Source organism: Poecilia reticulata, chromosome 21, assembly GCF_904066995.2.
Source record: "Poecilia reticulata chromosome 21, P_reticulata-male-v2, whole genome shotgun sequence".
NCBI lineage: Eukaryota > Metazoa > Chordata > Actinopteri > Cyprinodontiformes > Poeciliidae > Poecilia > Poecilia reticulata.
Window position 1 is genome coordinate 10,656,059 of NC_088850.1, and position 13,680 is coordinate 10,669,738.

The following is a 13,680-nucleotide window of genomic DNA, read 5'->3' on the forward strand; positions in this document are numbered from 1 at the left end:
ACTCGCTGTCCACCGATGCTCCAGAGGGACCAGAAAAAACGATGATGGAAACTCTGTATCATAGTGCACACCTGCGTTCATCCATGTAAACATGCTAATCATTCAGTGCTTTGTCAGTTTGACTTGCTGAAAATGGAAACAGCTGCTTTTTCTCTGAGGTGGTTTCTATTGCTATTGTTTGTTTTAATGCCACAGAAGACAGTTTTGCTACTGAGTGACTTATTTTTGTTAATTTCTTTTTATAATATTGATGATAGTCACTTTACTAAGGATATAATGTTTTGACCTGGAACAGAACAAGTTTATGTGATTTACTCTCTTTTCAAATGGCGTATGTAATGTAGTGCATCGATTGTATGTGAAAATGTTTAGAGTTCTTTTGTTTTTGTCGAGTTCATAATATCTAAGCTGATCTTTGTTTCCATTTGCAGGTGAAAGACATCATGAAGGACGTCATGTCCAACCTGCAGCAGACCAACAGTGAGAAGATTTTGCTAAGTTGGGTACGACAATGCACTCGCTCGTATTCGGAAGTCAACGTGCTGAATTTCACCACGAGCTGGTCTGACGGACTGGCCCTGAACGCAATCCTCCACCATTTCAGGTGCACACCCTAAACACTCCTGCTTTATTGACAATATTTTCAACAGATACTTTTAAGCTTTGTTAAAAATGCCAGAAATGTAAAGTTTTGGTGTAAGGTACTGCAAAAGCCACAGAAGGTCAGGGTGACAGGTCAGCATCTATAGGGCGTGCGTGTGCGTGTGCGTGTGCGTGTGTGTGTGTGTGTGTGTGTGTGTGTGTGTGTGTGTGTGTGTGTGTATGCTGCTTGTTCTCTTTAGGCTTGCTGTGTCACTGTTTGCTTACTCTCTGTGTGCTGTTGCATGTGAAAAAAAAGGGTTAAAGGGGGTCAGGGATGTTTTCCCCCTTATGTAATCCCTTGTCCTTAGTAATGGTGACACACACTGGCCTGGGCGCTGTGAGAACGACCAGTGTTGGTTTAGACCTGGGCCTAGGCTTTAGTTGGATCACTGAACACACATTCCTCACCCGCATCAGCCACTCATCTCCCCCCTCCCCCCACTCCCTGCACTGCCCAGAAACCAGCCTTTTTTGTACACAGCATAAACTGTTGATAAAATGTGAAATTATTAATGACTGTTCCCATTTTCAGTGTCACTGTTTATGCTTCCCCCCCCCTCATTCTCTGACTGTATTACTGGTTTTCTGTCTATCTTCAGGCCAGAAGCATTCAGCTGGGATCAGGTGGCCAAAATGAGCCCTGTGGAGAGACTCGACCACGCTTTCACCTTCGCCAAAAACCAGCTAGCTATAGAGAAGCTCCTGGATACCGAAGGTACCGTTTCTATTTGTTGTGCCGGTATGAAAACTTTTGTTTCCTGGCAAAAGTATTCATAGCGTTTAATGTTTCTCAGATTTTGTCCCATTTCAACCACATATGTCTTTTATTGGGATTTTATGATATACATCAAAACAAATTGCCGTATAATTATAAATTGGAGGCAAAACAATGAATGGAAATGTTTATTGCAAATTCGTGAAGCGAGTCTTTGGGATTTTTGTAATTTCTTCATCTAAAGCTGCCATGTTGAGGTCTGGAAAGTCACAAGATTGGCAAAAAAAAAAAAAAAATCAGTTTATTAAATAAAGCATTAAGAAATCCAGAGTTTGCCATAAGTCATGCAGGGAGGCCAGCCCACATGTGGAAGAAGATGCTCTGGACAGATACTCTAGATGCAGAATGCTACATGTTGAGAAAAGCTAACAATGCAAACTGTTCTTTGTAGCACATGATGTTTCAGCAGTGCTACAGAAGCTGGACAAAGTTGATAGGAAGATTGATGAATATAAATGCATTGAAGGAAACCCATTAAACGCTGAGAAACGGGTTTCAGAGTTTATGTGATTACATTCCAACAAAATGTTAAATCTTGTGGCTATGCAAAGTGTGTGGATACTTTTTGGAGGCTCTGTAAAAGACCCAGACTGAACAATTTTTGTAGTCCCTGATGCGTATGCTGTGATGATGAACACGGCTTTAAACTCCTACCAGCTTCTAAAAAACTCAGTTTGATGCCTTGCAGTTGTTTCAGTCTGAATTGTCTCATTTCAGGTATAAATTACTTTATATCATGATTGTCTACACTTGACCCACATCAACAACTTTTTTAACCTGTTTCTACCTGCTTCTGTCCTTTTCCATATAATCTCCTCCTTTTGTTGCTTTTAACTACTATTCCTGCCTGCCCACACTTTGGTTCTTCCTCATGCAATTTTCACCTCTTTATCTCCTCTTTCCAACCTCCTGCTTCCAATATTCAACTGGCATCTTGATTTTTCTGCCTCCCCATCTGTTTCTCTTTCTCTGGCTTGCTCATTTCTCTGCCTCAGATGTGGCGGTGCAGTTACCAGATAAAAAGTCCATCATCATGTACGTTACCTCGCTGTTTGCCGTGCTTCCCAAAGATGTGAGCATGGAGGCCATCAGAGAGGTGGAGACGCTGCCTCGCAAATACAAAGTGGAGGCTGAAGACTCAAATTCAGGACTCGGCACGCAGGTATGAGATAAATGTTTTATTATACAGGAGGGTAAGAGCTTTTCCATGTGGTTAATTCTGGGCTCTAATGCATCAAACTCCTGTTAGGAAACCAGCTGTATTTTGTCTTCCTGTGTTGTCAGCATCAGTCACACCTCAGAGGCAAATTCTAGACACTCACATGACTTTAATATTCAGTCTATGCATTTATTTGCAAGAAAATGCATCACTTTTACTGTGATGTTGTATTTTGCTACATGAGCCATAGAGTCACAGCCAGCTGGCTGAAAATTGGCACTTTTCCTCACTTTATTTAATAAAAGCAAGTTTTGTATGTTTCTGACTATTTCTGGTTGAGAGAAACATAAATATTAATGACAAGGAAAGTAAAGGATTGCCACCACCACGTTTGCTAAGTTAACACTTATTAAAACTACAGTTGACAAGCTGTGAGCTGACTGCAAGCTTTACTAGAGCAGATAACCCAATTCATTTCCTAACGTGTTGTAAAGATCTGCATTGCAGTTCAAACAAGCAAGTTTTTTTGTTTGCTCGCTATTAGTAATATAAAAAGAATTTAGTGAAAGTCATACTGACATATTACAAACGTCACTTATAAGCTTATTAATCAGTCTGCATGGCGTTTCTCACTCAAAGAAAAGCGGTGATGGGGTCTGTTACACTCCGAAAAGATGACACACTGACGGTCACGCTTGGTCGACTTTGAGGAAAATAAGGTAGAGAGCAAAAATAGAACCAGAGTACCTTGATGGAGCCCTTCTGAACTTCTCACACGGAGACCACGGGCACATCTGTTTTCCACAAAAACTCAAGGTGTTCTTTTTTGGATGAATCTTGTGATGGATGGAAAAAGACCCGCAGCTGAAGCACAGCTTTGCAAATAGAAGCAGATTCGGTCCAAAAATGATTTTCTTTTAAATGGTCTAGAACAGAGGTCCCCAGAAAGTGGTGCAGAACAAAATTTAGTCTTTTTTGGAAGGACACCCCAAAATAATTTAACCAAACTTTGAATATCATTTAAATGTAAAAAAAACAACAACCCTCTTTTGTTAATCATTCTGTACAGAGGCATAGAGCTGCCACTCTTGCAAAAACAAAAGAAAAAAGTGCTTTATCACATGGCAAAGTTATTGTTTTTAACATAAACCTTACATGTTTGTGTACAATAACAAGACGGTGATAAGTTATTACAATATACATATTTGAATAACTTAACATTTTTTTTCTTGCATAAATGATGTAGTTTAGTTTCCAAGGAGCTTCAACAGCCCCTCCTGTAGATCAGCGAGAAATGCTGCCACCTCCATCAGGTCAGACTCATTTTTCCTCCTGTTCAGCCCCAAAATATTTCAATTTCTCTCTGTGTACAAATTATTGTCACAACACAGTCTAAACTGCTAAATAACAGCAAAATCTATTCATGGTTCAATCCAAGAATTAAATAGAGGGTACGGCCTTATAAATCCTTACCCCTTTTCACCTCAAGCTGGTTGTTTTTAAGTGTCAAACCTGTTTTGGTTGTGCAGAATCATTTTCACATATCACTGTCTGAATGATTCTCCCAAAGCAAACCAAAACTCTAGTGTGTGGTGGAACCAAATTCACATTTTCTACTTCAACTCCAATGCTTAGTTTACATCTAGTTTGAAGGCTATTAGGATTATTGTATTTTGTGTGCCTCTGGACAGAATGAGTCACCCCCACCTTTAAGAAAAAAAAAGCAGCTGCCTCCGTTCTCTCCAGCTATGCTTGTGAAAAGCACAGCGGGCATGGGCAAATTGGGAGCAGAACCATGACTCACTCCTCTGACATTACCCAGCAGACCATGCTGTACACTGGAAACATCGAGCTGTAAATGGGATGGAAGGAAAGAGGGCGATGAATTGGGGAGAGTAGAGGCAGAGAGTAGAAATCAGCTTGCTGCTGAGCTTTAGTTTGTCACTGAATGGACTCTCCTGCTGATTCTTAAACTTGTAATCTGTGCACAATATTGCTTTGACATCCTAAAAATCTCCTAAAATATCTCTGGACAACAGAGACTGCATTAGTTCACTTTTTTTGTACTTTTGAGCCAGCTGTTTTGACTTTATCCACGGCGCAGCTTCTGGTCAGAAAATCCCCAAACCACCTCTTAGGTTTTTATTACCTGTGGGCAAATACTTAACACACCCTGGACTGGATTCTGGAAAAGTCGTCTTGAATAATACTCTGATTTGTTCAAAATGAGATTTACTTTCCTGGGACATTTTTCCACCCATATGAAGTGATGCAGCTGGCAGCGCAACTGACTGGAGGAACAAGAAAGACCCATTTGTTTTATTTGCAGACATTTCTAGAGGCCCCAGCAATTACTTTTGGAGATTGATTTGTTGTTGTTTTATCTTTTAAACACTTTATATTTTGATATTGTTGAATGAAAGCATGATAAGGATGTGTTATTATATGATCCATAATTGTAACTGTATAATTTATGAGGGCAGCAACAGCGTTAAGGAAATCTGGTGATAATAAAGTGCTCTTTTACAGCCATGCACATCTTTAAATAAACCAATGGTTAAGATTCCTTCTTCGGTCCCTCCCTGGGTTGTATTTCTGTTTCGTACAGCAGCGTCGGCACAGTATGCTGCTCTTTTTTTATTCCTAAATTTCCAAAAGGCCACTGAATATTTTCAGCTCCTGACCTTTTTCTGAGCTTACTGCTCAGGCCTCGCCACTGTGTAACTCCAGCCCCCAAAACAAAGGTCCATTTAACTTTTCACTGTATTAGTCTCTACAAACTCACAAGGATTTCTGTCCTGTTTGACTTGGCATGCTGACTGCTGCTGCTGCTGCTGCTGCTGAGGGTTTATCCTGTTCAGCTACAGACAGATTAGCTGAGTTCCTTTGACCTTCCCTTCAGGAAAAAAAAAAGAAAAGTTATAAACCAGTAATGCTTTCTCTGAATGGCTAGGAAAATACATAACTACTATTAGTTTATAGTTGCATAATTTTTCATTGTGCCATTTAGGAGAAGTGCAATTTGAACTGAAGCTTGTCTTAATTTTGTGTGTCACACAGCACATTTTTAAACCCTTCTTTTGGATTCTCTCCTTGTGTTTTGCGCCAGATGGTCTTTTCATTCATGTCTTTGAACATGTACCCTCATCTTGGGTCCTGCTGCATACTTTTTTTTGAATCATATGTTCAATCCAGAAATCTAGACCAACCCTTTGCAGTGTTTTTTGACCTAACAGAGAGGTCACTTTGTGCTCTCCAAGGCTACACCACCCCCTCCTACATGTCTGTTTCTATTTTAAATCTCTACAGCTGATGTGCACAGATGCAACTGAAGTTAGAAATAATGAATGGAGGGTGTGCACTGTGTTTTTATAGACATTATATTTGAGATGTATTGGTTTAATTTGGTTCTTTCTGAAAGTATTTGTACCCTGCGAAGCTCAGAGACAGACTTTAAGATGCTGTTAGTTTAGAATAGTTTAGCCCTAAAATACATGTTATTGTTTTGTCAACCTTCCAGACTACTCAAGTCTTCTGGTTCTGATCTGTTGTTCATCCTCAGAACCAGAACCAAACACAGAGAAGCAGCATTCAGGTTTATGCATCACAAATCTGGAGCAAACGCACAAAAAAAACTGCAAAACAGCTGAAACACTGAATTACTTTAAATCAAGTACGGTGATTCAAAGGTACTTGCCTCGATTTAGCCTTAAGTCAAGACTAAAAACTCACCGGTTTAAAGTTTCCTTTGATTCGTAATAACTGGACCATTGATATTTGATGATGATTATTCTTGATGATGGCATTTGACAAAATATTAAGTATGTTGCTTGTTTCATAAGTGGTTACTATTTTATGTTTTTTTTCCATCACGTAAAGCACTTTGAACTGCCTTGTTGCCGAAATGTGCTGTACAGATAAACTTGACTTTGTGTTTACAGCTTAATACACCTAAAGGCTGAAACCTTTGTAGATTCTTCACAAAATAGCACATAATATGTTTCCTGTGGTTGCACTCTCACAACGTGAATACGTTTTAGCGTTGTGACAACTTTTATGAGGTTATAATGTTACAAACTGGATGAGGACCTAACTGGAAGTCTATGTTTCAGACTGTGCAGATGGAGGAGGCAGGCAGCAGCCCGCGACCCGAAACCCCCAGCACCCTGACGGAGACGGAGGGGGAGATGGATGGCAGCCTGCTGGAAGTGGACCTCGACAGCTACCAGACAACTCTGGAGGAGGTTTTGACTTGGCTGCTGTCAGCCGAGGATGCGCTTCATATTCAGGATGAGGTGTCGGACGATGTGGAAGAAGTTAAAGACCAGTTCCACACACATGAGGTAAGACAACTCGCATGGACTCAAACACTGTAATTTAGCTTCTTGTCTCTTTGTAAGGCAGAAGCAAACATGTCCTCATACTGTAGAAAAACAACGCATGCTCTTTGAGGTTACACTTTAGAATAAGGTGCTCTGCTGAGTTACAGAAGTTTAAAGATTTGTGATATAGATTTGTGTATATAAGATGCAGTGGACATCATGCTTTACGCACCCACTGGCTGTTTTGTTGATATCCGTCACTCTTCACTGCGACTTCCAACGTGATCTGCCAGACTGATGCCTCCTAACCAGCAGTACATGCTCCGTACTTGTTGGGAATGCCAGGAATTTTACTGAATGCCATGGAGCTCAACTCTCCATAGGCTCCCGGCCCAGAGCTGACTGGCTGGCTGACTTGCTTGCTTGCTTGACATGGGGGCGTATTTGCAAAGTTTGTGTCTGAGCATGTGTGTGAAGGGGCTTTGAATGAATTCCCTCGGCTGAAATGCGACTGTTTGTGAAGCTGAATGCCTGGAATCCAGGTCAAAGCAGAAAGCTGGTTGGGGAGACACAGAGCAATGAGATCTAAAGCCTCTTTAGCAGCCAGGCTTATCAAGTGGCTTAAAATGAATTCTGCTTGTTTCGCTCTTGTTTTTACACACTATCCACTAGCAGAGACTAAACAATAATTAAGTTCCCAGAAATGAAGCAAAAATGTATCATTCAAAAAGAAATCTTACAAAAATGGATATGAAGTAAAGTCATTAGTTGAGCCTGCCCTCTCCAAGCTTTCATGTAGTTTAAGTTTAGATTTTAGCTTAGCATATCTGGGATGATGGAACATCATGTGTTCAGGTTTCACCCATCTCAGTGCTGAGTTGATTTGAATTTGAGAAAATGGGAAGTTGTCTTTTTTACTTTATTTTCTTTCCACTTTCTTCAATGCAAAACTACAGCTGGCAGCAAAACACCATGATTCTGCTACCGCCATGCTCGACAGTTTACAGTATTGAGTTGAAAACTTAACCTTCACTCTGTCAAACATGAATCTTAAAAGTTAATCTTTGTTGCCCTTGTCCAAACTTTTCCCCAGTCATTTGGCTTGACTGTGAGGGCAGTTGCAAATTTCAGCCAAACTTTAAATTGCTGAATTTGCTGCAGGTGTTTCCTTGTTGATCAGTGTCCTCTTTGTTCATGGAGATGAAAACCTTGCTTGGACAGTGATAATGGTTTGATGTCGGGTGGTGTTCATGGTCAAACTAATTTGGTTTCATTTGAAGATGAAGGAGTGAGTCAAATGGTGGAAGATTATTTTGAAATTGATAGGTCAGGTTCCTGTTGCGTCAGCTATACTGAAATTTTATGGACTACGCTGTAAAAAGGGCTTGTGAGAGGAAGCCAAAATGTTTAAAGGCACTTTACTATTTTTGCTAAACGAGTGATCAAACATTTTTGGTATAATTACCCCAGAAGGTTGGTAAAAGCTACTAACAGCATGTGATTTGGGTAAATTTAGAAAGGGGACATTTAGCTAAAATATTGGGGTTTGAGAGTGGATGTGAGTGCATCTGAATTTGCATGTCTAATTTTGATAGCATGTATGTTTAAAAAAAATTCTAAGTAAATTCAGTTGTTTCAGTCATGCAACTCATTGTAAAGTTTTTCCCTCATGAAAAAATAACTGTTCAAATAAATAATTAGAACCTCCAAATTACAAGTAATTCATGCCCATCATGAGATTATACAAACTTCTGTCCCCATCTTTGCCTGCAGGGGTTTATGATGGAGCTGACCGCTCATCAGAGCAGCGTGGGCAATGTGCTGCAAGCGGGAAACCAACTGATTGTTCAGGGCAACTTAACAGATGAGGAAGAAGAGGAAATTCGAGAGCAGATGACTCTCCTCAACTCTCGCTGGGAGAGTCTACGAGTGGCCAGCATGGACCGCCAGGCCAGGTGGGGACATCCACGTACTAAAGCTGCAAAACATGGTGGATCTCAGTTGTCTCAGTCATTTGCAATTGTTTCACATGACTGAACCCTAATTTGACTGTTGGAAGTGATTTTTCTCTCATTGTTGCTTTCGAATCGAAGCTTTCAGTGTTTATAAAGATGAAAAACATCCTTGTTTACATTGAGTCTTAAAACGGTTTGGACTAATACTCAGTAGAAGTTGAAGCTTAATGTACATAAAATCATGTCTCGTCCTTCTGTCCTGAGCTTTTTCCGTTCTCGTTTCCAGGCTCCACGAGGTTCTGATGGAGCTGCAGCAGCAGCAGCTACAGCAGCTCTCTGATTGGCTGACACTGACAGAGGAGCGAATCAAAAAGATGGAGACGGAACCAGCAGCCAAGGACATGAATGTTTACAAGGAAAACATAGAAAAGCATAAAGTAAATAAATATTAAACTTATGTTTATTAAAATATCTCCCTTCCGCTTGTTGTTCCAGTCTTACTAGACACCTTTGTGATGCTTTATCTCTAAATACATCTCTCCTCCAATCACTTAGCAAACATCAGATCTTAAACTTTGACTAGTCAACCGACTTTTAGCTATGAAGCTGAATGATTTTTCTATCATCTTCATTTACAGATAATCACTTCACTAACTCAACTTTGAATTTCTTGATCAGGAACTTCAGAATGACTTGGAGGCGGAGCAGGTAAAAGTCAACTCTCTGACGCACATGGTGGTTGTGGTGGATGAGAACAGCGGTGAGAGTGCCACTGCTGTCCTGGAGGAACAATTACAAGTGAGATACCATGCTTTAAATCTGTGAGATAATCAGCAGAATAATATTACGTACTTATCTTTATGTACATAGATGATAAAGATAATTTGCAGACATTATTTTGCTTAATTTCTGCAAATGTTAGAAATAGCTTGAAGTTGATTTGGACTTTTATTTAAGCAGAATATATTTATTTTTGTTCTTTGTTTCTAGTGTTTGGGTGAGCGCTGGGCAGCTGTCTGCCGCTGGACAGAAGAAAGGTGGCATAAGCTGCAAGAGGTTTTCTTAGTTTGGCAACAGCTTTTATCAGATCAGGTATGCAATATTTTGCTTTATACCGCTCAGTCATCTTTCCTTTTATTTAAATGTTTCATTATAACAACTTACTGGAGAAGGAAAAAAACTGATACACATACAAGCAGAAATACAAGTTTTTGCTTGTATTTTAAAAATCAGCTTGACTTTAAGACAATAACGACAAATTTAAGTTGATGAATTTGCTCTTTTAAAATTGACCATTTCCAATATTTTGGCAAACTGAATATTTACATTTTGGTTGTATTTAAAAAAAACAAAACAAAACAGTTTAACAATTGTTTTCTAATGCTAGATTTGTAAATGAAAATGAAATGATTTTCTTTTCTTTTTCACAGAGTTTGATTAGAGAATGGTTGGCAGAAAAAGAAGAGGCTTTAAACCAAGTCCAAACCTCCAACTTCAGAGATCCCAGTGAAATGAACGCTAATGTGCGACAACTTACAGTACGTAGAGAAAATTCTGTTTTATGCATCTGGCACTTTGCTCTCGAATGTAATGCAGTGTACTGCCTTTCCAAAATCCTGATCATCATTTAAAAAATTAGGGCAACCCAAATTTTCAGTTGCCTGTGTAGAAAAAAAAATTGCATAACGATTTCCATCTTGTTTTTAAAGGAGTAAAGAAAGTGATTTAATTGCAATTAAACTACAAGAAAAATATACAGTAGGTAGACTTTGCTCCTTTGGATGGATCACTTTAGTGAGATGCATCTTGAAGCCGAGATGCAAGTTGTTTTTCTCCTCCTGGTGTCAGGGTGAATTTCTTTGGCCAGACCTCCCTTGAATGTTCCCCACTTATTGACAGATTTTTAAATTGTTTTGAGATATCTTTAAATCTCTTACTCATATCATACTTTCTTTTAGAAGGCCTCAGATTTTATTTAATCTCACCATGGTGTCCATTTTTACTTAAATAGCCTACCTAACTATATGTGGAAGCTGTAAATGGCTTTAAAATGCCAAGTAATGATGTTTCTATCACGTCATCGTGACGTGATGCACCTGTTTGTAATTTCAGCTATTCTAAGTAAGAACATATTTGGGTTGTCGTAATTTATTTTCTTTACCAGAAACTCCTTTATTTTTACAACATTTTACACAAGTTTAAGATTTTTATTTATATTGTCCAAACTGATATAAAATCCATATTAGGACTCATGCACTGTCCTAATTTATCTACATCTATAAATAATAGATTGAACTTTTTACATAATCAAGAATCCTGGAGTAAAAGTTAAGCTTTACTTTTAATGTTTTAGATTTTAAAGGAGGACATGGAGAAAAAGAGGCGGACTTTGGACAAGCTGTCGGATGCAGGTCAGGATGTGATGCAGCTGCTTCAGAGTGCAGAAGCAGGAGCCAAGATTGAGGCCGACACGGAGGAGCTGACTCACAGATGGGACAACCTTGTTCAGAAACTGGAGGACTGCTCCTTCCAGGTGTGCACTTGGAAACATGTCGTCATGATGCTAACATGGACATAAAAAGTTACTACTCAAATCTGGATGTTTAGCAATAAAAAAAGTTTCAGTAATAAAAACAAGAGTGGGAGTACTATTAAACTTTACATACTTTCCTTTGGTGTTTGTTTTTGCTTTTTTAGTAACTAACATGCAGAGATGGTTTTCTGTACCTCTTTCTGTTTGACACGTGAAGGTAATGGAGGCCGTTACAGAATCTGGAATCCCTCAGATGGAGGAAAAAGTGACAGAGGCAGCAGCTTCTCCTGCTGTTGATCAGGAGCTGGCCCAACCTGCTCCTGCTAAAAAACGACTGGTGGAGACGGATGCAGAAATCAGACGAATGTAAGAACTTAAAACACAGCCTGCCTCTCCATTAATGAAAACTAAATTACAAACAGACCTGCATACATGAATGCATTTTATTTTATGCAGGTTTGAAAATAAGCTCTCTGACTTAACAAGCTGGATTCAAACGTGGAAGATGTCCGCTCGGTCGCTGTGCTCCACGCCTCCTGAAACCACAGCTGATGCCCCAGACCTGCAGGAAAAACTAAATGTAAGAATTTTTTTTTACTTGAATGAATGAACTATAGTAATTTTATTTTAAATTGGCACCTTAATGACAATATATCAATTATGTTTAACTATGACTTTAGGAGCTGGAATTGCAACTGAAGGCAAAGGAAAGCACAGTTAGGGAAGTAACAAAAGAAGGACGCAACCTGATGGAGCAACTAGAGAGAGGTAAGAAAAATATTTTTTCCTGACGGACAATAAATCCTCTAACACAATCCATTTAAATGTGTGCCAAGATCTCAGCTTGTGCATTGACTTGCAAAAATATTCATCCCATTTGTATCTTTTTACATTTTCTTCCATTAAAACAGTTTTCAATTAATAGATGAATAGACAGAATACATATGCCCCTTATGAAATAAAATCCCAGTAAAATATATTAAAGTTTGCACTTGCATGATGGTAAGTTGCTAAAAACAACACAATAATCTTTTTTTGTTCAGCAATCCCAACTTAATCAAAGATATTTCCTTTTCCCCTTTAATTGTGCACGTCTTGTCATTTTTTAAATGACTTTCATGTCGATGTGTGATGTTTTCTGTGATGTTCTTGTTTTATTTAGTGGTAAATGTCAACAGTGTGAGTATATTTGCATTTTGTGGATAAAGTAATGAAATATCTCAGCCTACAGGCATGCTGATTTCATATAACTATTCAATGAAACTCTAGACTTTATATGACTGCTTTGTTCTGGCAGCAGCGAAGCAGCAGGAATCCTGTGACGGAGTTTCTTCCAAGAAACAATTTTATTCCAGCACCTTTCTTGCTCTTTTCAGTTTCCTATGGACTGTTTTTAACATTCACAACCTAACTGTGACACTTTTAAATGAAATTATAAAAAACTCTCTACATGGCACGTTTAATTATTGGAGTTCTTATGTGACACATTGCTGATTTGTTTCTTTCTGCAGAGGGAGCAGGTGTGGACTCTGTGAGGGAAAACATAGACCTGATTCAGACCGAGTGGGACGTCTGTGCCAGGGAGATTCAGGCCGCCCGAGACCGGGTTCTCACTCGGACCCGGATCAGACAAGTTTCCTCGGAGCTTGCTGACCTCAACCAGATCTTGGAGAAACAAGATCAGTGGCTGGCTACAACTTCACTCGTAAAAAGCAGCGACGAGGTTGAGCTGAGAAACCTGAGTGGAGAATTTAAGGTGAGGTTTACCACATTAGTCCCACTTAATCTGCTTTCCTAAAATAAGTTTTTATCCTCAGTTTTAACATCTCCTTTTGTGTTCCCAGTCCCGCCTCGCTCAGGTCACTGCCTTAGGTCTGCGACTCGAACAGCTGTCTTCGGAGGCAGGGACTCTTGGAACGGTGCCGTCTCTGAAAGACAACATGGTCGTGGTTTCTGCACATCACTCCTCCACACTACAGCAGCTGCAGAACAGAGAACAAGACGTGAATCAAGGTAAACATGCTTGGTTATGTACAATTATTTCCAAAAATATCCACACTCTTTAGCTTTTTCAATTATTAGACCAGATTATACATGGTTTTCAAGTATTTTTAAACTTTATAAATTGAGGTCTTTATTTGTATTTGACCCTCTTTGCTGTGATGCACCTTAATTAAATTTGGGTTTGAGAAAGCCTCAGATGCTTGTTATAAAAGATTACTGAACAAACATAATCACGAAAACCAAAAAAATGTTTAAAGACTTTAAACATTCCGGCATTTTTTTCAACTTAT

The 13,680-nt window shown here is 39.2% G+C and overlaps 1 protein-coding gene across 11 annotated transcripts in view; it reads left to right on the forward strand.

Moving 5' to 3' along the window:
* utrn (utrophin) overlaps positions 1 to 13,680 on the forward strand; it is a 184,098-nt gene that overhangs the window by 23,768 nt on the left and 146,650 nt on the right. For all 11 annotated transcript variants that reach the window (XM_008397714.3, XM_081602376.1, XM_008397715.3 and 8 more), the window contains 15 exons: positions 432 to 604; positions 1,242 to 1,357; positions 2,413 to 2,579; positions 6,689 to 6,919; positions 8,672 to 8,853; positions 9,140 to 9,290; positions 9,532 to 9,651; positions 9,844 to 9,945; positions 10,284 to 10,391; positions 11,207 to 11,386; positions 11,604 to 11,752; positions 11,843 to 11,966; positions 12,067 to 12,154; positions 12,898 to 13,142; positions 13,231 to 13,399. In XM_008397714.3, coding sequence (XP_008395936.2) covers positions 432 to 604; positions 1,242 to 1,357; positions 2,413 to 2,579; positions 6,689 to 6,919; positions 8,672 to 8,853; positions 9,140 to 9,290; positions 9,532 to 9,651; positions 9,844 to 9,945; positions 10,284 to 10,391; positions 11,207 to 11,386; positions 11,604 to 11,752; positions 11,843 to 11,966; positions 12,067 to 12,154; positions 12,898 to 13,142; positions 13,231 to 13,399 — 2,305 coding nt within the window. The remainder of the gene's footprint in view (positions 1 to 431; positions 605 to 1,241; positions 1,358 to 2,412; positions 2,580 to 6,688; positions 6,920 to 8,671; positions 8,854 to 9,139; positions 9,291 to 9,531; positions 9,652 to 9,843; positions 9,946 to 10,283; positions 10,392 to 11,206; positions 11,387 to 11,603; positions 11,753 to 11,842; positions 11,967 to 12,066; positions 12,155 to 12,897; positions 13,143 to 13,230; positions 13,400 to 13,680) is intronic.